At 52.7% G+C, this 24,575-nt stretch overlaps 11 protein-coding genes across 11 annotated transcripts; 5 read left to right on the top strand and 6 right to left on the bottom strand.

The window, feature by feature from the left end:
- Positions 1 to 456: 456 nt before the first annotated feature.
- BKA58DRAFT_54763 (uncharacterized protein) lies at positions 457 to 1,384 on the bottom strand. Its single transcript, XM_046175506.1, has 2 exons — positions 1,126 to 1,384; positions 457 to 1,068 (listed from the first exon to the last, which is right to left on the bottom strand). The coding sequence occupies exons 1-2, from the start codon at positions 1,282 to 1,284 to the stop codon at positions 709 to 711; spliced, it is 519 nt and encodes a 172-aa protein (XP_046021019.1). The 5' UTR covers positions 1,285 to 1,384; the 3' UTR covers positions 457 to 708.
- A 984-nt stretch (positions 1,385 to 2,368) lies between these two features.
- Positions 2,369 to 3,206, bottom strand: BKA58DRAFT_414761 (ubiquitin-conjugating enzyme E2 6; the record flags this gene model as incomplete). Its single annotated transcript, XM_046172509.1, has 2 exons — positions 2,369 to 2,918; positions 2,950 to 3,206. 2 exons carry the CDS (start codon positions 3,204 to 3,206, stop codon positions 2,369 to 2,371), a joined length of 807 nt encoding a protein of 268 aa, XP_046021020.1.
- Positions 3,207 to 3,491: 285 nt separating this feature from the next.
- Positions 3,492 to 5,406, top strand: BKA58DRAFT_393702 (surface antigen-domain-containing protein). The gene is made up of 4 exons (XM_046171114.1): positions 3,492 to 3,583; positions 3,637 to 3,753; positions 3,802 to 3,988; positions 4,038 to 5,406. The coding sequence occupies exons 1-4, from the start codon at positions 3,560 to 3,562 to the stop codon at positions 5,243 to 5,245; spliced, it is 1,536 nt and encodes a 511-aa protein (XP_046021021.1). The 5' UTR covers positions 3,492 to 3,559; the 3' UTR covers positions 5,246 to 5,406.
- BKA58DRAFT_432407 (glucooligosaccharide oxidase) lies at positions 5,387 to 7,088 on the bottom strand (the record flags this gene model as incomplete). Its single annotated transcript, XM_046173128.1, has 3 exons — positions 5,387 to 6,401; positions 6,455 to 6,887; positions 7,049 to 7,088. 3 exons carry the CDS (start codon positions 7,086 to 7,088, stop codon positions 5,387 to 5,389), a joined length of 1,488 nt encoding a protein of 495 aa, XP_046021022.1.
- Positions 7,089 to 7,793: 705 nt separating this feature from the next.
- BKA58DRAFT_347325 (Lactonase, 7-bladed beta-propeller-domain-containing protein) lies at positions 7,794 to 9,138 on the top strand. Its single transcript, XM_046168454.1, has 2 exons — positions 7,794 to 8,206; positions 8,256 to 9,138. The coding sequence occupies exons 1-2, from the start codon at positions 7,839 to 7,841 to the stop codon at positions 9,064 to 9,066; spliced, it is 1,179 nt and encodes a 392-aa protein (XP_046021023.1). The 5' UTR covers positions 7,794 to 7,838; the 3' UTR covers positions 9,067 to 9,138.
- Positions 9,139 to 10,534: 1,396 nt separating this feature from the next.
- On the top strand, positions 10,535 to 11,290 carry BKA58DRAFT_449645 (uncharacterized protein; the record flags this gene model as incomplete). The annotated part of the gene is made up of 2 exons (XM_046174321.1): positions 10,535 to 10,906; positions 10,975 to 11,290. The coding sequence occupies 2 exons, from the start codon at positions 10,535 to 10,537 to the stop codon at positions 11,281 to 11,283; spliced, it is 681 nt and encodes a 226-aa protein (XP_046021024.1). The 3' UTR covers positions 11,284 to 11,290.
- A 772-nt stretch (positions 11,291 to 12,062) lies between these two features.
- On the top strand, positions 12,063 to 12,796 carry BKA58DRAFT_414765 (uncharacterized protein; the record flags this gene model as incomplete). Its single annotated transcript, XM_046172510.1, has 2 exons — positions 12,063 to 12,455; positions 12,506 to 12,796. 2 exons carry the CDS (start codon positions 12,063 to 12,065, stop codon positions 12,794 to 12,796), a joined length of 684 nt encoding a protein of 227 aa, XP_046021025.1.
- A 945-nt stretch (positions 12,797 to 13,741) lies between these two features.
- BKA58DRAFT_347326 (OPT oligopeptide transporter protein-domain-containing protein) lies at positions 13,742 to 17,543 on the bottom strand. Its single transcript, XM_046168455.1, has 6 exons — positions 17,019 to 17,543; positions 16,072 to 16,886; positions 15,666 to 16,025; positions 15,466 to 15,619; positions 14,071 to 15,419; positions 13,742 to 14,012 (listed from the first exon to the last, which is right to left on the bottom strand). The coding sequence occupies exons 1-6, from the start codon at positions 17,302 to 17,304 to the stop codon at positions 13,941 to 13,943; spliced, it is 3,036 nt and encodes a 1,011-aa protein (XP_046021026.1). The 5' UTR covers positions 17,305 to 17,543; the 3' UTR covers positions 13,742 to 13,940.
- Positions 17,544 to 17,618: 75 nt separating this feature from the next.
- Positions 17,619 to 19,465, bottom strand: BKA58DRAFT_54874 (26S protease regulatory subunit 8). The gene is made up of 2 exons (XM_046175507.1): positions 19,159 to 19,465; positions 17,619 to 19,099 (listed from the first exon to the last, which is right to left on the bottom strand). The coding sequence occupies exons 1-2, from the start codon at positions 19,270 to 19,272 to the stop codon at positions 17,756 to 17,758; spliced, it is 1,458 nt and encodes a 485-aa protein (XP_046021027.1). The 5' UTR covers positions 19,273 to 19,465; the 3' UTR covers positions 17,619 to 17,755.
- Positions 19,466 to 19,729: 264 nt separating this feature from the next.
- On the top strand, positions 19,730 to 22,903 carry BKA58DRAFT_324357 (carbon-nitrogen hydrolase; the record flags this gene model as incomplete). Its single annotated transcript, XM_046167959.1, has 9 exons — positions 19,730 to 19,779; positions 19,894 to 19,993; positions 20,111 to 20,132; positions 20,185 to 20,729; positions 20,778 to 21,255; positions 21,394 to 21,551; positions 21,865 to 21,909; positions 21,997 to 22,195; positions 22,263 to 22,903. 9 exons carry the CDS (start codon positions 19,730 to 19,732, stop codon positions 22,901 to 22,903), a joined length of 2,238 nt encoding a protein of 745 aa, XP_046021028.1.
- A 287-nt stretch (positions 22,904 to 23,190) lies between these two features.
- Positions 23,191 to 24,290, bottom strand: BKA58DRAFT_54910 (EthD domain-containing protein). The gene has a single exon (XM_046175509.1). It carries the CDS (start codon positions 23,996 to 23,998, stop codon positions 23,510 to 23,512), a length of 489 nt encoding a protein of 162 aa, XP_046021029.1. The 5' UTR covers positions 23,999 to 24,290; the 3' UTR covers positions 23,191 to 23,509.
- Between the last annotated feature and the right edge of the window lie 285 nt (positions 24,291 to 24,575).

Raw genomic sequence — 24,575 nt, forward strand, 5'->3', positions numbered from 1 at the left:
CTCGCTCCCAAGCTTCCAGCCTGTTAGTGGAGGTCGAAAGAGGCAAACAACGAGGACGCATCGCGCACTGCCCTATCAGGAAGTAAGCGTGGGATCTCCAGCTGGCATCGCCGCTGCCGAGACCTGGCGACAACCCTCTGGACAGGCGGTGAACTACACCGTGCTCTCACCTGTGAGAATCGAATGGAAAGCGCGAACGGCTGACCCTCGTCATAAACGAAATAAATCACCCATGCAACGGCCGATGATAGACATATCATTCAGTACACTGCGGAGCTTTTCATCCTTGAAAATCCCGATATCTTGACAAACACCCTCGCCTTCTTCAGTCTGCCGTCGGGTCTCCACCGCCGTATAGCCGATACGATTTCGCTCAAACATATACCATCCCAACACACTATTACCACCAGAAGCGTCAGGGTCACCATGCCACACCACATTACCAACAGCGTCTTTGCACGTACAAGCCTAACAACTTGCGACGTCTTCGTCATGGCTCTCGCACACTTGGATCCCCGAACAGCGCCATCACCAGAAGAACTAATCGCAGCAGCGAGTCCATGGTTCCTGGACGCGGAAACAGTCTGGTGGCGCAAGTTCCTCAACGGCACAGGATGAGAAACAATTTTCATGGGACTATGCCATCAGACATCATTTCTGTTTTACTGGAATTGGCCAAGGTATTCACGCTCCCGAATATATTCGAGTCTAGTACGGTGCCTTCAACACAGCATGCACATACGTCTTTGTGCAATCACTCGCATTGCCCCTCCAGCTCAAGACCTCATTACTCAAAGCACCCTCACATATCGTCCAGCCTTCCCTCTGACCGTCGACAGTCAAGAGGTATCCCTCGTCCAACGCGATATTGCCCGTTGGCTGCACCGAAGCGAGGAACTGCAACTCCGACCCAGTTGTCACAACCGTGCTGTTGAAACGACGATATGTGTTACCGAAAGGCGCTAAGGCGATGGTGGAAAGCGTCCCGTCGGTCAGAGTGAAGTTGGGGAGCGAACCGTAACCGGGGCCTGTTAAGCGGAGGAGAAGAGCGGGTTGGTGGAAGGGGTCCTGTGCGATGTTAGATATTCTGACACGTTATTTCGGAGCGTCGCTGTAAAGACTTACAAATAACGAGGTGGCGGATACAGCTTTGAGTTCGGAGGTATTCGCACTAGCATCTATCTGCGAGGTGGTGACGAGAAGGAAGTTGGTCAAATCTGTTGGCAGCGCAGCGCAGATGGATGCGCTCGCTATGGCGAAGGAGAGAAGAGATGAGAAGCGCATGCTTGATTGCAATAGCAGCGATGACAAGACAAAAAGACACACAAATGACTTGAAAACCGGCAGAAACGTCGACGAAATGTTTCGTAATAAACCCACCAGCGTTCCACCCCTCCTACCTATATATCCTCAACCTCGAGCCCGCGATATTGGGACCGAAACCCTGCACGAAAAAACGACGATCCCACGTCCCACAAAGCATGCATGCATACCATCATAGGCCACCGCGCGATCTATCAAGCACGTTTACGCGTAAAGCGTAACCTACCTGAAGCTTTTCAGCCACCCAATCGTCGCCGTAGTTCGCCACGTCCGGCCCTGGCCCTGCTGGTCACCGGCTATGCGATCCCTGCATGTACAGCTGAAGATCCGTTTGTTAAGCTTGAGCTTTCAACATTAGGGACCAACCGGACGGGGATGGGTGGGGGACACGAAACATGGGGCGAGCTAGACTTTCCAAGTCGGCTGGTTGCTGACGTCTGAAGAAGTGTCATTGGAACCACGAGTGTAAAATCCTATGTTAGGCCGAGCAAACAATATTTCAGCGTCAGGCTTGGAATGGGGAAGTTGCCTGAGATTGAGGCATGGAAATGCTGTGGCTGGTGGGGGTCTCCACTGCGTCATCGCATTGTCGCGTGACTAGCGTGGCCGTAAGGAGCCTAGTTTTGCCGGTTGGCTCCACTCAGTACTTGTGGCGACGCGACGAGGCTGTGGTGGTTGGGTTGTCAGGTCCGCTCGAGTGGATAGGGAGTAAGGTAGGTACGGAGTACCGTGTGTCGACATTATGATAGTCTCAGGGTAATACAAGGGCATGGCGGTGGCAGTTGGTGCCGCGTAACGCAACACTAGAGTCAAACATTACCGACCAGAAGAGAACGGATTGGAGAAAGAATATTAGCATATTCTTGTCCTTGTTTGCTACTATCAAAGGTATCATACAGGTCGCTTGAGTGAAACTTGGGTATGCCGAGCGCCCACCAACGCCAAAGTAAATGCCGATTTGAATGAATTGTGATCTGTGTCTTCCGCTGATGCGCATTACCCTACTATCCTTGTACTATGCCCTATCCTGTGATGACCAGTCTGTCTAAGCAGGAGTCGCGATTGCTCCGTCGCCTAGTACCCTCGCGACTAGGATGTACAGCATCATCGCTCCGAAAACGATCCTCCACTTGTTGCGGCTCAGCCAGCCTTGACCTGCATCGCGCGCTATTTGCGCTGCATCCTGAACAACCGTTGCGCTTGTGCCGGGGCGCCGTCGCAGACCAGATACGTCGGGCGAGCAGGCTGGCTGCTGCGAAGGGGTTGGTGCTGCCGGCCGTGGTAGGCCCGTGAGGGGATCGATGCGGTTCTCCTTCATCCACTTGAGATTCTCCTCGTCCACGTCCGGCCACTCGTGTCTGAACTTTGCGCCACCATCTCCAGCCCTGATGTTGCCGTTCTGGCGACCACCGGCGTTGTCTGACCCAGATGCTTTGCTGCCGCCGCCTGTGCTGTTCCACCACCGTGTGCGCTTGGCGAAGAGTTTCCGCTCTGCTTCTGATGCCCGGACGCTACCAGTAGTAATCTCGTCGCTGGTCATGAAACTCAGCAGGCCCGTCAGAATCGTGCTGACCTCCCATGCGGGGTTTGAAGCTCTTAGGATGGAAGTCGGAGATGCTGAGACACAGCCGGCTGCTGGGCTGGAATCGACCGGACGGTGTGTGCATGCGGATTGCGGGCGGCGCAAAGGGATAGTCGGGCGGGAAGTTCAGCGTGCCCCAGTACTGGCCGCCGTGATAGGGTGTGTCTGGTGGGCCAGTGATGATGTAGTGCCATTCTAGGATGTTCCTGTCCGAAGGGTGCGCAGTAATGAATGGAGGTGGTGATTTGGAAATGGAAGCGTATTCTCTTGTAAGGCGCTTGGTAGCTGCTGGTGTCGCCATGGTGTGTGTGAATGTGGGGTAAGGGTGAGTGGGTGGTTGTAGTCGTCGACGTGTTCCTGAGCGGAGATGGTTGACGTCGACTATCTGATGCGCTGTATAGGTGGCGGCCAGACAACAGTGCAGGAGGTGTGGCACGTTTTTTAGTGACTACCCCTCGGTGGACAAAGTACGAGAATCACAAAGGCAGGCGCGATAGGTGAATTAGGTCGTGAGTGAAAGAGTTTGGGTCGCCCGTCTAGACGACCTTGGAACAGTTGGAGAGTAAGCGCACGTGCATCCGCCGCCCGCGGCGATCCAGAGTTCAAGGTTTCTGAACAACGCCAAGCATCACGCACGCAGACACAAACAGCCCAATGGCTTCGCCGCATGAAGACGATGTGAGTAGGCGTGCATCATGTCAGTAACGGCACATCGCTAATTGGGCCTCAAGGTCTTCGAAAGGCTCAAGAACAAGACGGACCTGAACGAGCAGAAGCGCCAGCAGGATGAGCTCAATGCGCGGCTCTACGCCCAACAGCAGAGGTCGAAGGAGAGGCTAGGAGAGCTGGTATGCATTCTGGACATGCAATTGGGGCTGTTGCTGAGGCTGTGCTAGATTGAAGACAACTCGTCCCTGCCGGTGACGATATCGTCGGTCCGCATCCTCCACGCCAACCGCACACGAAGGACCTTCCTCGAGCGAGTAGTCGACCCTTTGCTGAGCGCAAACCGGGACCAGCCATACACCCTCGAAGATGCGATAAAGGAAGTTGGCGAAGCCACCGATAAGCTCAACCGTTTTGGTACGTCAGTACGCGACAGAGGGGCTTGCATGTGTCTAACATTGGCTAGGTATCTTCAAGTCACCAATATCAGTCTACCTCGACCGTCCTAACCAGACCATCGCCTCTTCCTCCCCCACTGATGTCGACGTGTACATCTCGGCCCAGGAGCGCGGCAACTACACCATCAAGACTGGAACCGAAGCTGGAGCCTCTGAAGCCGATGCCTACGTCCACGCCGAACTTCGAAACTTGCTTGGTGGAGCCGAGACGCTGAATGCACACGGATCGCTGGGCACGCGAACACGGTCGGCCTACTCCCTCGCCTTCGACAGTCCCATCCTCAGCAACCCCGATCTCAAGTTCCAGGTCAACGGATTCGCGAGTTCGACATTGAAGAGCTGGGCAAGCCATGAGGAAGTCCTCAAGGGCGGAAATTCGAAGCTGTTGTGGAGGATGAAGAACGGCGCGACACACGAGTTTGGCTACTCCGGCATCTGGCGACAGGTGACTAGTCTGGCTGAGAACGCATCACCCTCTGTTCGCGCAGACGCTGGTGACTCGTTCAAGTCGAGCATCTCGCATACCTGGGTCAACGACAAGCGCGACTACCCTCTCCTACCTAGCAGCGGCTACTTCTTCAAGACTGTATCCGAACTCGCAGGTTGGGGTCCATTGAAGGGCGACACCGCATACTGGAAGTCAGAGGCAGAGTCGCAAGTTGCTCTCCCCTTTGGCAACACAGGCATCACGCTTACTGCTGGTCTTCGGGGTGGACTTCTCTACCCCATGACTCTGGGCGGAGAGAGCCAGCCACAGGCCTCGCGCATCAACGATCGCTTCCAGCTCGGCGGCCCCAACAACGTCCGCGGTTTCCGCATTGCTGGTCTTGGTCCGCGTGACGGCGCAGATGCACTAGGTGGCGACATCTACGCTGCTGGTGGCGCATCGCTCCTCCTCCCCATCCCCCGCGTCGGCAAAGAGACACCTCTCCGTCTCCAAGCCTTCATCAACGGTGGCCGGCTCCTCGCACTCAAGAATCCCAATTCTAAGAAAGAGGACGGATCATTCGGCAGCTCAAGCGACGTAACTGGCGCGATTCAAAAGTCCTTCTCCAGTCTGACAGCCGAACTTCCCAGTGCGGCAGCTGGTCTAGGCCTCGTATACGCACATCCCGTTGCGAGGTTCGAGATCAACTTCTCTCTCCCACTTGTTATGAGGGCCAAGGAGGAAGGCAGGAAAGGACTGAGCTTCGGCGTCGGCATCGAGTTCTTGTAGACACAAATCCAGTTGTGTAAATGTGTATTTGTAGGCCGTATAGACTTTCTTCTCGAGCAAGCAGATCACTTCTTTCTCATTCATACTCATGTTCACATGTCTCGTATTCAACTCAAATATCTACTCATACGACCAAAAGGTCTAGCTGCCCACCAACTGCGGCCCCTCAAACACCTTCTGCGGATCATACACACCCTTAATCCCCACCAACCTCTCGTAATGCTCACCCCAATACCTCGAATGCGCGTCCGCCTTGGTAAGATTCGTATCCGCATAATTGATATACATGCCAAACTGCTCGCCCTCACTCGCCTTCTCAATCACATCGACCCAGCCGTTCAAGAACTCCATCATCTTGGGCGTATACGTCGCGCTGTCGGGGAAAATGCGGTCGTTGAATTGCATCTTGAAGACGGCGTTGCGGTGCGAGTATGACGTTTCGTCTGCGGGTACTTTGGAAATGGCAGAGCCGGACCCGCCGTGCATGTCGATGAGGAGGTACCATGAGCGACCCCGGATGTTGCGGGCGGTCGTGAAGTAGTAGTCTGCGAGGGCGGTCATGGCAGCGGGGGAGAGGTACTCGGGCATCAATGACTTGGCGTAGAAGTTCTCATGGTAGTCGTATATTTCCGGTTGCGGCAATGGGCCGTTGGAAAAAGATGTCAATGTGTTGATCCAGCCTTTTGCTGAGACGGTACCCGCACCGCGTCCCTCCAGTGGGATGTTTAATTTAGTGAGCAACGGGTTCATGATGGTATCAAAGGCGCTGCGGTTGCCGTAGTATACGCCGGTTAGTTGGTTGGGAAGGAACATGCGCATGTTTAGTTCCGGGGGCTGATCATGGATGGTGAAGTTTTGGAGGACGGTCAGGATGTTGGCAAGTTGCGATGTGTTGGATGGAGAGAGGCTATAGGAGAATACTAGGTTGCTCTCTGGGGCGTTGAAGGTCTTGAATTTGAAGTCGGTGACGATGCCGAAGGCGGCGCCTGCGCCTCGTAGGGCCCAGAAGAGGTCTGGGTACGAGGTTGGTGAGGCGGTTACCACGCTGCTGTTGTGGAGGACCACGGTCGCGGAGACGAGTTGGTCGAGTGTAAGGCCGTGCAGGCGAGATGACATGCCGTAGCCTCCGTGGAGAGTGAGACCGCTTACACCGACGCTGGAGAGTGTTAGCAAATATATATGGTGTTGGCGGTGAGGATGGGGACCTACCCAGGACATGTTCCGTGGCTGATGGCTTGCTTGCCTTGATCGTACAGTGCCAGAGCAATGTTACCCAATCTACCACCAGCTCCAACGACTGCTGTGTGTGCTTCCTGGTCAACGGTTACACTGTTGAAGCGCCGCATGTCGACGATCAAATGTCCATCTTCGCCTCCAAGACCATGTGATCCGTAGCTGTGGCCTCCGCACTTGGGAGTGACTTGGACACCACTCTCAACTCCGCAAGATACAGCATCTTGGACATGTTTGACTGTCTGTGGTACAACGTAGGAAGCCGGTTTGAATGGTAAACGAAGATTAAAGGGCTTGACTGCCTGAGTGTAGTTTTTGGTGCCTGCAGCATATACAGGAACCTGGCGAGACTCAAGGCATTCGCTCAATGTAGAGTTTGCAGCTGTAGTGCAAGAAAAGAGAGCGGAGGCTGCAAACAACCATGTGTAGTATTCTTTCATCATTCTGGAAGTCGGAAAGTGGCTTGGCTGCCCAGAAAGAATTCATCCGCTAACGTCCTCGCGATACTTATGGATTGCTTGAATCCTAGAGGTGGATTGTGATCATGAGGTGCATATTGGCCCAATATACTACGGCTGAAGAGAAGAAAACATATAGACCCAGGAGACATAACTGCGATGAACGGTTGAGAATGCCCAGAGTGAAAACCTTGCTCTTTTCCTGGATCCTTTTCGGAGCCGTGGAGATTCCAAGGGGATTTGGTACTGATAATAACAGATCTTGCCTCTATCGCACGACGACTTCCAAGCTACGGCAATAGTGAGAAGCGGTGGCTTCAGTTTTATTTACCTCTTGGCAAAGATTGGTCGCAGAAAGATTAAGAGATGCCACCTCGTCTATACCCACGCACGTGTCCAAGTGCGCGGCAGCCGCATCCACGTACCGACGTTGGACAGCGGCGTGGCGGCTGCATTCCCGGTATAAGGCCTGGCCAAGAGATCTTATGATGCGTGTGTCCGAGATGAAAGACCGAAATGCAAGGCTACTGTAATTTCACCATGTTGATCAACCTGGGGTCGGCAACCGGCTGAAACGTTGTACCCCTGCTCGAAACATGGCTGTAGATTGCTATATATTGTCCGACGTGCGGCCTTTAACCGGCTTGGAAAATCGCATACTCACCGAGGCTGAAGTGGCACCCTCGCTTTCAGCAAGACGCATGATGAGGTCGGTTGTTTAGTCTAAGAGGGTGTAGTCAGGTGTTTCATCGTGGTAGCTCCGAAATGTCGAGTGCGGGCGCGTGACGCAAAGCGGTCTGGTGGAAATGCCAAAGAACACATGTCGAACATACAAACGATGCTACTTCCCTGTGCTTCAAAGTCAGTAACATATACGTCCTGACTCGTCATCCACAATCATCATGGTCCATTCGCATTCACTCCTTCTACCGCTGTTCGGCACTGCCGCAAGTGCGGCAAACCTGTGGGCGACACACTACTCCGGCACCATCAACTATCTGTCTTTTAACAGCAATGCCTTGACTCTCAGTAGTTCGGCCTCTACTGGCAACAAGCTGCCTAGTTGGATTACGTATGACAGTGCTGGAAAGGCGCTCTACATCCCAGATGAGGTCTTCCAGGGCCAAGGAGGCGGAAACTTGGTATCCTTCTCCGTGGGCACCAACGGCAACGTGAGCTCAATCGGAAAGGGGTCTACACCTCAAGGTGTGGTTGCGACAACGCTCTATGGTGGACCAGATGGACGAAGCTTCATCGCGAATGCCCACTAGTAAGTCAGCATCATTGAGTAGACACGAACTTTGCTAATCAAACGAAAGCCAAACCTCGCAATTGACGACCTTCAAGTTGCCACTGACTGGCGGACAGCCGCTTCAGACACTCAAGTACACTGGCAAGAGTGTCAACCCTTACCGACAAGAAGCTCCCCACCCACATCATGCTTTCGTGGACCCGTCTGGCGACTTCTTGATCGTACCTGACCTCGGAACCGACAAGATCAGGATTAACAAGATTGACCAGACAACCGGCAATCTTACAGAATGCGGTGCTGCTTTGCCGCCACCTGGAACAGGACCAAGACACGGCGCCTTCTGGGCGCCATCAGGAGCGAACTCGCGCGTTCGCCGAGCTGCAGACGGCACAGTCCTCTTCATCGCCAACGAGCTCTCTAACAGCGTGTCGGCATGGGCGGTGTCATACCCCGCATCGGGAGGCTGCATGTCTCTGACTCTGAAGCAGACGCTCACACCGTACCAAGGCAACGCCACCGCCGTCTCCGGTACCAAGGTTGGTGAGATCAAGGTCAAGGGAAACTTTGTTTACACCAGCAACCGAAACGACAAGAAATTCAGGCCCAACGATTCAATTACCCAATTCACCATCTCTCCTAACGGAAGCCTGACATGGACTGCCCTCACATCGTCCTACGGCACATACCCGCGTACTTTCGACATCAACAAGGCCGGTGATTTCGTCGCTATTGGCGACCAAACCACTTCAAACGTGGCTATTGTACCGAGAGATCCGGCTACTGGCAAGTTGGGAGAGCGTGTTGCGGATCTTAGGATCGGGGCTACCGGCATTCCGGAGAATGAGGACGGTCTCAGCGCGGTTGTCTGGGCCGAGTAGGCGTCCGCACGTTGGTCATTAGAAATTTGTGTATATACAATTACTTTTGTAGAAAATATAGGGTTGCGCGGGCTGATTGCGATATGACACCTGGGCAATGACGCGTTCGTTCGTGACTGAGGTGTGCAGAACCAAGAGCGTGTGAAAAAACGAGCCCCCCCCCCCCCCCCCCCCCCCGTATACTGTGAGCACAGAGTACAGCTTTGATACCCTCATGTTTATTTGGTTGCGTTTTCGCTTGGAGCAAGCGAAACCCAAGATCAACCACTCTATGTCAAGCAAGCAGATGAACTTACTCTATATATGCATGCGTATGCGTCCGCCAGCAGAATTTTCATAGTCAATTCAAGCACGATGGTTAAAGTTTACAACATTCAGTTTGTCGATGTTGTTCCTGCTCTTTCCCCCGAATGCTCTACGTGATCACCCTCACATCATCGACCTAGGCTGCTTCAAATTAACCGAGGGCGATGTTGTTACAGGCGTCCAGATACAGGACGCAGTCGCTACGACTATTCATGCAGTCTCCAGCAATACTCTTATCAATTTCCTAACATCTATGTAGACGTTCCGAATCGAGTTTGAATCCAAGACTGGGCCTCGCAGTACTCGTGTTATTTTCATGAAGAAAGGAAACAAGGTTATAGTAAGTCACAACTGGTCAAAGGCTGTAAGAAACAGATAACTAACGAAACTGCTTACAGGTCGGTCAATATACCGTTGATGCATCGCGAGATGTATTTGACTTCAACACAATTATCCGTTTCACTATTAATTCGCACCAAGGCTGGAAGGTTATGTATGCAGCTTATCTCGACTGTTTTCCACAGGACTGGGACGAAGTCTGGGAGGGAAGGACGACCGATGTTGACTTGTTGGTTGCTCCCCACAGGATTACAGAGGGAGACACAACCAGGGGACCTCTGATCAGGAAGTTCGCTGACTACTTGTTGGTGGGCAGGTATTGGGAGACTACTCGATGGACTTGTGCAATCACCACTGGCTAGAGATATATCGTTGCCAGTCAAGTAAGTGAGTGAAAGAGATCCTGCGGTGCACACGTCAGATGCCGTGAGCTTCGATAGGCTCTCACATGATGTCACGAGTTCATAAGTCACTGACAATACTTCAGTGTGTTTTCACATTCAACCGTCTTCAAATGATTTGGATCACGCCGTCAAAGACTAGACTGGCCCATCAATGTAAGGCTCATGTCTGCTCATACGAGTATGACTGCTTAATCTGGATCGCCAACTGATATCTCTAACCACGTGCCACAAACTAGGTTTCTCTCCATGATCGGCCAGAAGCGGAGTATCCTCGCTCACCTCGACTTGCGCGTGCTATCACCGCCTTTTGCTTACACCCTTTGTGGTCCAAGCTCTTTGCGCGTAATCAAACCAACCAGAACAAAGATTATCTTTGCCCACAACACCTCAACCTCACCAGACAATCTACAGACAACAACATGGTTACTACTTCTGACCCTGAAGGCGGCACTCCCAAGCCTCCCAGCACAACCAAGGCCCGGAACATCTACACCAAGCCCGATTTTCTCACCGCGCCGTTTCTCAACGTCTACAAGCGACTGCCCGCGCACTTACCCTCAAGCCACGCACACATCATCAAGGTTGGCCCCCTCAGGGAGGACCTATTCGAGGGCGAAGAACAATACGATCTCAAGATCCAAGATGCAGTGGCCACTCTGCTGTTCCAGATCTCCAAGGACACCCTAGACACGTTTCTCAGCGGCGTCACTGATTCTTTCAAGCTCGTTCAATCGTTTGAGGGACGATCCAAAATGCAGCTCATCATCTGGAAGCAGGGAACTCAAGTTCTGGTACGTGAACCAAATGAAACAGGATAGACCTCATCAAGATACATACTTACATCGTCTCCACGTTTTAGATTGGCCAGTTCATCGAGTACGAGAAACAGGATTGTCTAGAATGGGACAATCTCGTTCGTTGCACTATCAACTACGACGGATCTTGGGGTCTCTATTCTGCCAGCTTCGGTAGGTACACTAGGCGAGAGCATGAGCACGCATGGTCTGAGACGTTCATACGGACCGGTATCAACCGAAAGTTGGTCGCTGGTGACGAGAAACAAATGGCAGAGTATGCAGGCCTCTTGAGCGAGTACATCATTGTCAATGAGTGCTGGAGCGCTGGGTCGGGCTCCAAGTGGAACATCGAGACCGCCATGGCTGACTGAAGCATCCTCATCTTTGTTTGGGCTGCAATCTCTGCACTCAAGCTCCTTCAACATTTTGACATGGAGGAAACTTTGAGCGAATGACTATCCAGATGAGACTTGTCACTTACTGCTAGAGTAGTCAATATGCATCATGACCCTGCTGTTGCAAAACTGTCGATAACTTTCTCGTGGCGCTAACGGACAATAATCTGTTCTCATTTTGAACAATGATTTTGTTTCTCGCAATAACAACATTCGGTCTTACGTTTCACTTACGGCGCTCTTTCATCTTACATACCCTTTGTCGACGTCTGTCCAAACTATGATACCAGGCTCACTCACTTCTGCAACACTGCAAGATCCCAAAATTACAGCTTGCAGGACTTGAAAGAACGTGGAATAATGCTTCCAGATCACCTCCGAAGCGGCTAGGAACGTGTACGATCATCGGTATGTCCTCTCTTTCCTCACCGTCGCGCCTTCGATCAGCCCTCACCGACCTCGCCCGCTAGCGCTACTAGGGTGACCCGCACGACAAATGTCTACACGCTTCACGTAGAGCAGCCTCTTCCGCGGCATCTTTCATCGTTCCCCGTTAAACTTCATGCTCACCACTCCTCTTTCTTAGATCTCATCGCTCACCGGAAGCTAGCGCGTCTAGTTGTTGTACTCATATATCTTGTACCATGCCGGTAACTACGAGATTCAAACGCTTGCAGCTACAGCCTTCTAAAATTGACAACGGTCTCGGGAAAAATACAAAAGACCACGCGAAAGCTATCCACCGTACTGCTGTAATGACCAGCCATATCGACAGCACTCCTATGGAGATCGACGCGGACAGCAGCGGTCTTCCGTCCCCTGCTGGTACTGACATCCGTCCCGATTCGCCAGGTAAGAGCGACTCTGGCAAGAGCGATAGCAGCACGCTTCCCTATACCGACGACTTTGAGACCCTACCTTCAAGGGGCCCGTCCAGTCATGCTCACATTCTCGATCTTGCCAAGCATGCTGCGTCGATGAAAGAGGACGCCACCCTCAAGCTCCAAGATGCCGTTGTAACCGCCCTGTACAACATCTCGCCAGCGACGCTCAAGTCGTTCGTCAATCCCACTGTCAACACCTTCAAGGCTATATTCGGTAACAAGGACGTTCAGCTCGTCGTATGGCGCAAGGGTCTTGAAGTCTTCGTAAGTCATCACATACACCTCCAAACAGACAGTCGCTCACACCCCTTTAGATCGGCACATTCGAGCACCACACATCCATGAAGGCGTACCGCTTCGAACACGTCGCCGGCTTCCTAATCGGCTACGATGGATCCTGGCATCTAAAAGTTACTGCCAGCAACGCCTACTCCGCCCCCAAGTGGCCCGATGTGTGGGGCGGCAAGTTCGAGTGCCATGGTGGCGTCGCGAAGATGACGGTTGAGACTGGAGAGATGGGAATGGCGAAGCGAGCCTCGGCTTTGGCGAGTGCGATGATCGGTGGCAGATACTGGGAGTTGAAGACTGATATCAAGATTACCTGATGCGGAGCCACCACAGGCGATTGAGATCACTGGAGGTTGCTTGCAAGGATATAATCTGGGATCTATTTGGTATGCGTAATATGGGATATTTCTTGGGTCTGGAGGCCTTGCGAGAAGGTAGCGAACGGCGGTGGTAATGCGACGACGGAGATACTGTAAAGCGAGTGAGCTTCACTACTAGTAGTCAGCTCGAGTAATTTTGACTGGAAGATAGGATCTAATAAAGAACGTTACACGTACCAATGATCCTTCTATCTGTTTTTGGTAATGTGCTGGAGCCCTTTTTCATACCCTTTACACCCAATCTTTATCCAAAGTTTCTCGAATTCTTCAATCGCACCCTTACCGATCCAACCACCTCCACACCCATCCAGCAATCAACTTCCAAACACCACTTTCCCAATATACCAAAACTCATACTATACAGCCCCTCCAACTCCCCATTCCTCCATCAAACCCACCCTCGGAGCCCGTAGTCCAACGGTAAGACACCCACATCTCAACCGCGCAGGGCTGCCATCGCATCCTCTCAGCGTGCGAACGAACAAGGCTGAGAAACCGTCCGAGCTTCCGCCCAGCAAGTATCACATTGACGAGACCCGCCAAGTGAAAGTCTCTTACAGTATCACATTTTCATTCCGCTTCCGTCAAAGATGACCGATAGCACACAGCCTTGCCGAGATTGTGGGGGGTCCACGTTCAAGTCGCGGTGTACTCAATTACCTTTTGCTAGATGTTTGTGTTGTGTGCTGTAGTTTTACTGTATTTTGTACCCATCCAATCAAGTCCTCTCGAAAAAAGAGAAGTATCGTCAACACAAGAGCTTTACTGTATTTGTTGTTGTTGTTGCCGTGGATGGACATAAGGGAGCGGCGGAATCGCGGGTGGGTGAGTTCGTTGATGGAAATGGCCTATCTAGCGTTCAATCTCATCAAGAACGTTAAAGAGAGAATAGCAATGAGATTCATTGTATCCAGCGACAGTACCTAAAAATAACATGCAAGTCGCGAGCGTGATCATAATGCTCAAACGATCGATGTAGTGTATCCAATAACGTGTCTACCCCAAACTCCACTCGTGAACGCCGGTCGTCTAATGCGTATGCCAATGTGAGTAAGCAAGCTCAACGCGTGTAATCAAGGAATCACCAACTCCCCGGTCCAAAAGTTCCGCCTTTGGGTACTTCTTTGTATGGGCAGGCTTGCCAGTCACAACCCTATCAATAGTGTTAGTTCTTGTATACAATGAAGCCGGCTTATGTGTTGATGACTTACCTGCTTATAAACTTCCGTACCCCACCACTTGAAGTTACTCATCCAACCGGGGTACACAATGCCAAAGAAGATGACCACAACACCAAACGCAAGCCCAGAATCCAAAGCCGCGCTAAGCATCATATTGTACTTCTTCCACCAAGCGTTCCTCCGGTTGCGAATCTCGTAGTTGAAGATATAACACACAATCGCCCAAACGGAGAAGTTGAGTCCGGTAGCAGGCGGAATCCAACTCAAACTACCAAACACAACGGCGAGGTTGACTTTGCTGAGAATGGACTTGCGGTTGCCACGAGCGAGGTACCAGAGTATGACAGGTGCGATGGCGCCGATGGGGAAGGCCCAGATCAAGTGTTGGTAGAGTGCACCAGGGCCGAAGAACTTTCCTGGTCCGACGACACCCCAAAGGATACTTCCGTTGAAGTGGACGCGGGCGATGGGGCAGTTGAAGCCGTTAATGGCTGAGGGTGTGCAGATACCGGGGATGTTATTCAACATCCAGTTTAGAACACCGATCTGTGTTAGACTTGAGATGATGGTGACGGAGAGTTGGAGCTTAAAGAGGATTCTAGGTGGGATCTTCATGTAGTGACCTAGCTTGAGATCGGAAGCAAACTTTAGGCCTTGGGTTGCTGAGATGTAGCCGAAAGTCGTAAAGACCATGTTTGCGACGGGTCGACCAGGGAACACAACACCGCAAATCAGTTGGCAGATGAGGTAGATGCTGCTTTGTTGGTTTGTGATGGCCATGACGATGCCAATGGGGACGAAGAGGACTGCGCCGATGCCAAGTGCTAGCAAGAGGCCGTACCAAGGTAGATGGACGGGATAGTACTCGACGACGAACATGCCGACAGCAGCCATGCTAATACCAGTCAAAAGGTACCATGTTATCGGCACATCCTCGTATTTGCGCATAAGTCGGTTGTGCACATCTTCCGCAGATAGCAGGTCTTCCACGTCTGGGTCTGAAGTCGTACTGGGTCTGTGTCGCAATATCGCAGGCGAGGTTGGGGGGCTGTTGTTGTCGGCACCATTCACCAGTGGCTGGTAGTCAGCTGCTGATTCTTTCCGGATCTCTGCCCAAGAGCGACGCCATTGTCTCCAGATGTCCTTTCCGTACCAGAGGCCAGTGTGCGAAAGCAGAGCTGTGAGACCGGCGAACTGTAAGGCGTAGCTCAGCACGTAAGTAATCGGAAGGTAGACTCGACTGTATTGCTTGTACGCTTCTTCGTCGAAGAGGAAGTTCTCGGTCAAGATCTTACTAACGTCGTACGGCTTGCCGCGATTATCCCATACAGCGGATGATAAGATGGGCATATAGGAAGAGTAGAGGACGTTCTTGTAGTCTACAAGTTGTCAGCACTAGCAATCAAACCTCCGGGAACTACTCACACATGATCGGCGCTGCAATCCACATCACGCCTACAAGGCCTCCAAGAATGTTCATAGCAGCCCAGAATGGTGTAATCAACGGGGAGCCAATGTATGCGATCTGTGCCCAATCGAAAGTCACTGGGAACAACCCAAGACCAGATGAGATTCCGAACTGCTCAGGTTAGCTCTCTGTCCATTCAGACAAGCAACAAACGTACCAGGTTGGCAACAACAACGCTCTTTGGCGCGAACCAGGTGATGACATTGAAATAACTCAATGCTGGGAATAGGAGACCAGGTAGGAAGTAGAAGGCAACGGATCCTGCGAATATGCGCGAAAAGAACTTGCGTGGAGCGATGGTCCAGCCATCGGCAGGCTTGTTTTCATCTTTATGTAACGCGGTGAACATGGCGGTTGATACCAGTGTGCTCGGCCAGATCATGCCGCTGGGTCGGACCAGGTAACGTCTGGTGATACCGGCAAGGGAGTAGCCAAGTATTTGTGTGGAGAGAATAAGCAATATTTGGTACATGATGCCAAGGTCTTGCTTGTAAAACTTGACTTGCTCAACGATGACCTTGGATTGTCAGCATACCATACAGGGTTGCATAAATGATACTTACATCTGTCGCGAAGGCAAAGCCAAAGGATACATTGCTGCTGACATAGACGCAACAATGTTCCTTTTCATTCCAACGGCCTTGGCCTAGCCAGAGCCGTAACCGGCGTTTCCAAGTGGCTTTTGCCTGTGGAGGATGCGATGTTGCCTGAGAGCAACCATCGACAAAGGTTTCTTCAGGATCGTCGTGTCGTTTGAAGAGTTGGTCCCAAAGCAGACCGAGAGGGTGGACGAGTAGTAGTGCAATAATAGGAGTAAGACTAACGCTGGGGTATCGTAGGGAAAAGAACAAGTTGGTTGAAGAACCGGCGATGGAAAACAGAATCGACAGGAACCACATGCGCGGGGTATCAATGGACAGGGAGAGGTCATCGGTAGCAGCGACGGATGCCCTCACTTGGGCGTAGGGCGAATTATCAGACGGGCTACCCTTCATATCGTGTAAATCGTCGTCCTCGGAGGTTTCATTATCGTCTAGCGTACTGCTCGATGAGGTTGAGTTGTCAAACAGTGGCGCGCCGGCGGTAGAAGGATCAAGACCGCTTGCGTTGAACCTAGCTTCAAAGTCCTGGCCACTAGAGGCTACACCGAGCGTCGTGCTGCTACGACTGGCGTCACCCGTCCTGTGACGTGATTTCGTAGCGCCTGAAAGGATTGGCTCACTTCGTGTCGAATCATTTTGATGGTGATCCGAAAGTAGTGAGGGCTCACTATGCGAAAGTCTACTCTTTCCTTTTTTCTTTCTTGAGTTTTTAATCACATTGTTTTCATCAGTCTCCTCTGGACTGGAGGAAAGAATAGGTAGGCCGCCATATGAACCTGAGGTTTGAGTCAGCACGTGTAGCAGATGAGGTTCTGTGCGCCGTGTGCATCGTTGCTCCTGTGCGCCCGTCCAAGGCCGAGGGGCGACCAATGGCCATGGCGCTTGACAACGAAGAGTAGTTTACGTACCTGTTCCCTGCGCCGGGCTCGATCTCACCAAGAGAGGTACTCTTGACATTGCTGTCTTGACGGATCGTGTAGGAGTCTCGGGGCGGCCAGCTGGCGAATCAAGATCGTCATCAGAAGGGGTTTCGGACGTGGCTATGTTCCTTGCTTTCTTTGCTTTGTCAGGCAGAGGCTGCAACTCGTAGCTGCCTTGAGAGACGGGAGGACGGTCGTGTCGCGTGTTTCCAGAAGGATGGGCAGGCGAGAGAGCAAGCGACGAAGATGACCCGCACCCGTCCTCGTTAGCCATATGTATGGGTGGATGCCCGGGTGTGGCCAGGGGCGCGTGTACAAGTGCTCCGTTTGTCGCGCCAAAGCGGCCTCGCGCGACGTCGGAATCAGATGATCAGATAAAACCACCGGCAGCCATATGTTGGGCCGTACTCTTTTCGATGATCTGATTAGATGGAAGCGCGGAAAGCGGTCCAGAATTAGGTCAATGATGGAATATTAGTTGAGTCATCCAATGGCGAGTGCAGTGTCTTCACGGTAAGCGGTTAGATCCGGGCGACGATGTGGAGTTCCCAGGAAAAAAGCTCGCACGCTCCCGCGCGCGCGAGCCGCCTGCATACCATCACACACCTGCATGCTTCAAAATCCCGGCACCCTTACAGACCAAGACTGATTGACAGCTGCACGTCCGAGCGGACGCCGCAGCGCTTGCATTCGGAGTTTTACATATTTCTACAATATCCAAACGCTCAACGTGACGTCACCTCGTTCACGTCAACGTGACCGGGTATCCCCACGTGGTTTTCGGCTTTGCGACCAGCGGTGAGGCCCTCAACCATAGTAATAGCGCCCTCGGTGTCGTCCTTGTTGTAGAGGAACAACCCCTGTAGCGCTGCAGTGCTCACCGAGTCGATGAGGCCCAACTCTCTAACTCTAGCCATAAATCTCTGCTTCGCTTCCCCGCCTGCATCGAACTCTGCATAGAATCGGTCCCAGAGCTGCTCGATCTGATACTCTGTTGCTTCACCGAGTCTTACCGTCATGTCCACGCGCCCAGGTCGGATGAGCGCTTCGTCTAGTCTCTCGACGTGGTTGGTAGTCAGGAAAATGATCCGCTCCTCAGCACTGGCAACACCATCGAGAGCGTTGAGCAGCCCGGAGAAGGTGACCGAGGCGCTAGCAAATCCGTCTGCACCAGGCGTCTTACGGTTCATGAATGCGACGTCAACATCTTCCAGCAGCACTACAGTACGTCGCGGGACCTTGGTCAGCAAATGGTTCAGCCTATCGTCTGTGAGACCACGCTCGCTGACATTCAAAATGGCAATATTGAAGTCGAGATGACCTGCAACAGCCTGGATGAAGGAGCTCTTCCCTGTGCCCGGCGGCCCATACAGCAAGTAGCCTCGCCTGTATGGTATGCCGCGATCTAGGTACCACTTGCGTGATGCAATGAAAGCCTCCATGTCCTCTACAATGCGCTCCTTGACACCGCGCTCCAGGACCACCGAATCGAGGGGTCGCTTTCGCTTGGCGTCTCCAAAAGGCTGCCACATGGTGCCCATGGAGTTGTATATGACAGTCTTGCCCTCCTGCGACTGCTGGTATATCTGGTGTGCCTCGGCGAAGATGTCTTCGAAGATGTCGCGGTGCGAGTAGAGGGTCGTGAGATTGATCGTCTCAAAGGGTACGCCATCCTTGACGTTCAGGCTGTTGCGCTCTCGCTGCCGGTCGACGAGGATGAAAGCATTCTTGTAGCGCAAGAAGTGCTTGCCCGGCCCCGGTACGAAGGAGAAGTGGGCCGCGTGCGAGGGCCCATCCTGCGGCGTGTACGTCTGCACTTGGAGGTGGTGCATGCGCGGGTCGATGCGATTGAGCACCTTGGAGAGGACGCCGTTGCGCACGAGTGGCCTGGTGCCGGCTTGCTGTGCGCGGTGGTAGTTGGTCATCCATTGGAGGACCCAGGGATAGGCGTCGTCATGGCGAGTTATTTCCAGATCGACGAGCATGCGGCGGCGCACAAACGCGGCGCCATGTTGGAGTCCCTTCTGGCCCGTCCGCGCCGCAACCCCAAGCGCTGCGAGACCGAAGCCCTATGGCATCAGTGAGCACACGTCCAGCAAGCAGGCAGTGGCCCCAGGGTGAATCATACGGCGGTGAAGAAGGGATTGTCGGTGATTTGCGACCAGGGAGAGCTGAGACCCGGGCTGCTATTGCCGGCAGCGATCTGCTTGGCCAGCTGGTGTTGAGGCGTGTTCGGTTCCATGAGCGGCGGAGAGGCGCGCCTGTCCAGAAATTTGATACGCCATGGGCGCTAGCGGGGGATCGATGCCGCTACGCCGCGCCCATTCGTGCCTATCACCATGTCGCACGCAACCGATGGGTGTCGTACAGCGTTCGTTTGCAACGTGGAAGGTTGGTGGACTTATTCTCGTCACACCATCAGGGAGTTGTGCAAACGGCACAGAAAAAGAAAAATAGACGTTGACATCGCCGTGTACAGACTGCACAGGGCTGCATAAACAATCCGGGGTCGCGTCGCGGAGGGCCATCCATGGCGCCTTCCCAGCCCTGTGGAGTTGTGGAGCGCTAGGGCGAGCTTGGACCTGCTGCCCGTCACTGATAACTATCATAGCCTGCCCAATTCACTGATCAACACCCTGAAAGTACGTCGCGAAGACATCTTCGGCCCCGAGCACCGCGCTCTTCTTCACCTATGCGCCATGGCCACCGTAACCATAGGCAAATCCTATTTCGACGCTCTTCTACGCAAGTGAGTGCACACTATCTTGAACTTGGCTATGCGCCGGGCTGTTTGCTGATTAAAGTTTTAGGGCTGAATTTGTTCGTGTCCCTCAGGCAGTAGCTATGCATTTGGCACCTGTAGAGCTGACTCTTATCAACAGCATACTTCCAACCAGCCTGTCAGCTACGGCACTGATCTCTCGGACAACGTCACCATCAGTAAGGCAGAACATGAGTACATGGTACGTTTTATTGCACCCAACATCACTCCACACTTTCAAACTTTCTTCAGCATCCCTACAGCTCGCTCTGGTTCCTGCTTTTGGCTGCAAAAATGCTAACAATACATTTGCCCACAGACCCAAGCAGTGCGAGAGTACCGTACGTACACTCCTGCTCCAGCGCAATACTATTCGTTTCTGACCGTACCTAGACCTTCTTAAGAGCGCTTTATTCCGTGGAGGCCTGACGAACCAAACCTTGGATACACTGCTACAGGGCGAGAATGGTGCTTCGAACGAAGAGCCGTCGAGTTACGATTATGAATCGCAACACACACATACAAGATCGCAGGCTACTACTGTAGCAGCGCCTGCGTCAGCTCGTTACCCGAGAGGGTCCGATCATACCTCTGCCAGCCACGGACTCCACCCTAGACCTTCAGCATCGTTCCGTCGAGTCGTCAGCTACGGGGAATCGGAGTCTTTCACAGGCGACCTGGACAGCCCACCTGACGAATATGACGACCGGGATCGCGGACCAGCCCAGCGTATACCGCTCCACGATCAGCGCACTGTGCTCATCACCAACCTTTCCGAGCGTACCACACATAAGGACCTGGCCGGCATTGTCCGTGGCGGCAGACTGCTGGACATTTTCCTCCGCAATGACCGATCTGCAACGGTATCCTTCATCGAAGGAGCTGCCGAATTCCTTGCTTACGCTAAGCGTAATGACATATATCTGCACATGAAGAGGGTGAGATATGCACCTACCCCAAGGCATGAAAGAAGCTGACCATGCCAGCTTGAATTCCGTTGGAGCGACCGGCAATTCCACGTACCACCGCATGTGTCTAACAAGATCGCCGGCGGCGCTACGCGGAATCTTGTCGTCCGAGGCGTTGCAGGCAAGGTCACTACAGATCAGATCCGTGGCCATCTCGATCACATCCACAATCTCATCGTGGTGGACGTCTACTTCAGGAATGGCGATGCATACATCTCAACCAACTCTATCCATAACGCTTTGTTCGCCAGGACCTGCATGATGTCGCGTACTATATACAAGGGGATGCGCATCGAGTACTATCCGGATGAATGCGCTGGACCGCTACCTCAGCCCAAAAAGGCCCACACTCCCGTCACTCGCGTGCCTATGAAGCCTGCACCTGTGGTCAACCAGTATGCTCTTCTGGATACCGGCTCCGACGATGGGTCAGAGTCTGAAGAGGAGTTGTACAGGACCAACGGTGTGCAAGTCGATGGTTACCATTGGGCTAACGGTGTAGTAGCATGAACAGTGCCCATGGATCAGAGCTTGGCCCATTCCGTGGGGTCGGCGAGGACTTACAGTGACTTAATCCGGCCTTTCCGTTCTATCAAGTTTCTTCGCGTTGCGGTACGTTTCAAAGCAAGCTGAGGAAAATTCCGACTATCCAAGCTACATTCTCCATGCGAAGAGAGGGAAGCCAGCTATAGAGCTTCAAGTCGAATCACCATGAGTGAAGGCATGGCGATTAGAATAATAATATGGGTATGTTTTCGAGAAGAAGGTCGTGTCGTACAGCTCTCGATAGGTGTTGGTTGGAGTATGCTTCTTTTCCTATATAGATACCCCTCGGCTACTCTGGAATATGATTGTTTTACTTACAACACGTTGATCCCTTCACGTTTGAAGGAGAAGTCCATGATCAGCGTTTTGCCGGGATGGTGAACTCGCTCACCCCCTGGGCAGAAAGCTTGTCACTTTTAGCGAGCACTAGTCTTGCGTCCACGCGCATGCGTCAGCTATGTCATACGCCTTTGATTAGCCTCACTTCTTAGATCATAACTTCACCACAGATATCCTCCTGAGTTAGTTGATCTATACCAACAAACTTTGTTGAATCAAGATGGCGCCGACGATCAAAGTTGCTGTTATCCAACTCTACCCAGAGGTATCTCCTCTACCCCACATCATCTTGATTACCCATCATGGTCGACCACATCTACAACCATCAGGATCAGTTGCTAACATCAGCTAGCCACTACAGCCAGAGCACAATTTCAACAAAGCTGTTTCATTCATCCGCTCAGCAGCAGCTCAGGGCGCACAACTCGCCGTCCTACCCGAATACCACTTGACAAGCTGGAAACCCAACGATCCCGAGTTCCTAAACTGCATCGAACAATGCTCCGGCTACCTAGAGAAATACTGCTCTCTAGCCAAAGAATGTAACATCTGTAAGACCGTCCCACCACTCACAGCTCCACACATTCCCCAAAACTAATTCCTTAATCTCTCATCTAGCCATCGTCCCCGGCACAATTGTAGAATCCCACAGAGAAAACTCCGCAGCAGAAGACAAACTCCTCAACGTATGCTACTACATCTCGCCCTCAGGAGCCGTAACAGGAAAATACATCAAAAAGAACCTCTGGGGCCCTGAACGCGACCACCTCACCGGCTCCCGCCACGACCCGCACGAAGTCTTCGACACACCCATCGGAAAAGTCGGGCTACTAATCTGCTGGGATCTCGCCTTCCCCGAAGCTTTCCGTGAGTTGATTGCAGGTGGCGCGCAAATCATCATTATACCCACCTTCTGGACACTCAACGATTGCAACGAAGCGGGCCTTGCGCGGAATCCGGCTGCAGAGGCGCTGTTCCTAGATTCTATGCTCACGGCACGTGCATTTGAGAATACGTGTGCGGTTGTTTTTGCGAATGCGGGGGGTCCGCCCGGAATGGGGTATGCGGGGTTGAGTCAGGTTACTGTGCCGTTTGTTGGGGCGTTGGGGAAACTAGGGGGTGCAGGGGAGGGCATGTGTGTTGTGGATTTGGATATGCAGGTGCTTGAGGATGCGGAGAGCAATTACCAGGTTAGAAGTGATATTGCGAGGGGAGATTGGCATTATGTTTATAGGCATTCTGGGGATGGGAAGCTTTGAAGGATGGATGGAAAGTTCAGGAGAATTGCATATGGTGGATGTAGGTTAAGCTGTTGTGATGCTCATTGTCGAAGCGACACTGCTAGCGGTTTGTTGGTTAGAAGGGAATGCTGAGAAATTTGTTGAGTACGATTAGTGCTGTAGTCAATCCTGAAGCTGCATTGTGATTGTGAGGCTCTAACTTGATACTCTTGTATTACCTTTGACATCAAGTGACCATGTCTGGAATGTATGAGCGGGAAAGCACTAGTCTCGATCTAGGCATCGCATGCTGGCATCAATTAAGTAAAACGAATGAAATATGTCTTCATTTTGATTAATCCAATTTACTCTCGACCAACATCGAGCTCGTCCAAATGCGCCACAAAGTCGCAAGACATGGTATCTGACAAAAGCTTGAGGAAGCAAACCGGTGAACTCCTACCCGCAGCGCGAACGGGTTCCTAGTAGCGCGCAGCGCCAGCCCCTCTCCCAAACTATTGAACGCCGATCATTATGGTCGGAAGCACGACTATGGTCCTGCGCCTAACGCAAATACCTCGACTCCATCGCATGCTGGGCGTCGACTGGTATTTCCGGGTCGCATGTGTGCATCCGTCTCTTGATTCAACTCTGGCCGCTACCACTGGTTTCGCTGTCGGACCTCTCGTCCTTGCGAACGTAGCCTATTTCCCTTGTCGAGACGCCGTGTTCGTCCGTACTCCAGGTCTCGCCAACGACAATGACCCTCGTTTTTCCTTTTTCCAGGAACTTTTCTTCGTCTCTTGCTAGTTTGGCTGCATTCTCCGGGGCGTAGATCTTTCGGTAGAATTCTTGGAAGCGGGCTTCGCTGTCAAACGTCATTTCTGCAATGCAGTCACAGTCCAGCTCGTTCATCTCGCCCCTTAGCATTAGAGGCGGTCGGTCGGGGTTTGCCGGTCCTCCGAACCCTTTCCGCGATATCCGCGCGAGATAGCGACGTTTGAAATCGATCGGCCAGCAGGAGGCGAGCAGCGAATGGGCCAGGGGAACGTGCGTGTGCTCATAGTGATCTCTGAACTCTTCCGAGGTAAGGTCGTGGTTGCGCGTGATGAAGAGGACGATGGTGTACGTCATGTTGGAGGGTGGGAAGCGAGTCAGAGGGCAGGGAGGCTCTTGACTGCGACAATACGGGTAGCGTGGGTGGTAAGGACAGTAGTAGGGTTTTGACAGCGGCGTGGCTTCCAGAGCGTCTAGAGACAGAGGAACGGCAGGCTTTTGTAGTTTATCAGCCACACTCCATGCGAAGACATCATGCTGGCACCGAGCGCGCCTAAAGCCTCCGTTATTGATGCACACAGCTACTCGTGCTCTAGGGCGAGACTACGGACCCGGCGCCGGTAAACGACATGGGCTCGCCATACTTTCTCAACGCCGTCACGATACCCAGCGCTGAGGAAATCGCCGGTGAGTCGAATCAGGACGCGTCAAAACAGCAGGAAGGCCGCGAGGATTGAGTGGAGTAGGCCTGTTGCGCACTGCCCCTCACAGCGCTGATCCCGGTCGCGCCTGCCCTCTGCTTGGGCGCGCTATCGATAGCAGACTGCCGCTAGCAAACGCACAGAACGCCAAATTTCGTGACAAAGCGGGGAGCAGCACCACGACACGACATTCACCCCCCGTACAAGCACCCGTGCCGTCGCCCGAACGAACA

Source organism: Alternaria rosae, assembly GCF_020736505.1.
Source record: "Alternaria rosae strain MPI-PUGE-AT-0040 chromosome Unknown BKA58scaffold_11, whole genome shotgun sequence".
Taxonomy (NCBI): Eukaryota; Fungi; Ascomycota; class Dothideomycetes; order Pleosporales; family Pleosporaceae; genus Alternaria; species Alternaria rosae.

Bases quoted from the DNA above. Each gene is read 5' to 3' on its own strand.
- BKA58DRAFT_54874 (XM_046175507.1), bottom strand. From the start codon at position 19,272: ATGGAACCGAACACGCCTCAACACCAGCTGGCCAAGCAGATCGCTGCC. The intron at 19,100-19,158 runs GTATGATTCACC...CTGATGCCATAG, and splicing joins ACAATCCCTTCTTCACCGCC to GGCTTCGGTCTCGCAGCGCT.
- BKA58DRAFT_54910 (XM_046175509.1), bottom strand. From the start codon at position 23,998: ATGACGTACACCATCGTCCTCTTCATCACGCGCAACCACGACCTTACC.
- BKA58DRAFT_347325 (XM_046168454.1), top strand. From the start codon at position 7,839: ATGGTCCATTCGCATTCACTCCTTCTACCGCTGTTCGGCACTGCCGCA. The intron at 8,207-8,255 runs GTAAGTCAGCAT...ATCAAACGAAAG, and splicing joins TTCATCGCGAATGCCCACTA to CCAAACCTCGCAATTGACGA.
- BKA58DRAFT_54763 (XM_046175506.1), bottom strand. From the start codon at position 1,284: ATGCGCTTCTCATCTCTTCTCTCCTTCGCCATAGCGAGCGCATCCATC. The intron at 1,069-1,125 runs GTAAGTCTTTAC...AACATCGCACAG, and splicing joins TATCCGCCACCTCGTTATTT to GACCCCTTCCACCAACCCGC.
- BKA58DRAFT_393702 (XM_046171114.1), top strand. From the start codon at position 3,560: ATGGCTTCGCCGCATGAAGACGAT. The intron at 3,754-3,801 runs GTATGCATTCTG...AGGCTGTGCTAG, and splicing joins AGGAGAGGCTAGGAGAGCTG to ATTGAAGACAACTCGTCCCT. The intron at 3,989-4,037 runs GTACGTCAGTAC...AACATTGGCTAG, and splicing joins CGATAAGCTCAACCGTTTTG to GTATCTTCAAGTCACCAATA.
- BKA58DRAFT_347326 (XM_046168455.1), bottom strand. From the start codon at position 17,304: ATGGCTAACGAGGACGGGTGCGGGTCATCTTCGTCGCTTGCTCTCTCG. The intron at 16,026-16,071 runs GTAAGTATCATT...TGACAATCCAAG, and splicing joins GCTTTGCCTTCGCGACAGAT to GTCATCGTTGAGCAAGTCAA. The intron at 15,620-15,665 runs GTACGTTTGTTG...TAACCTGAGCAG, and splicing joins GCGTTGTTGTTGCCAACCTG to TTCGGAATCTCATCTGGTCT.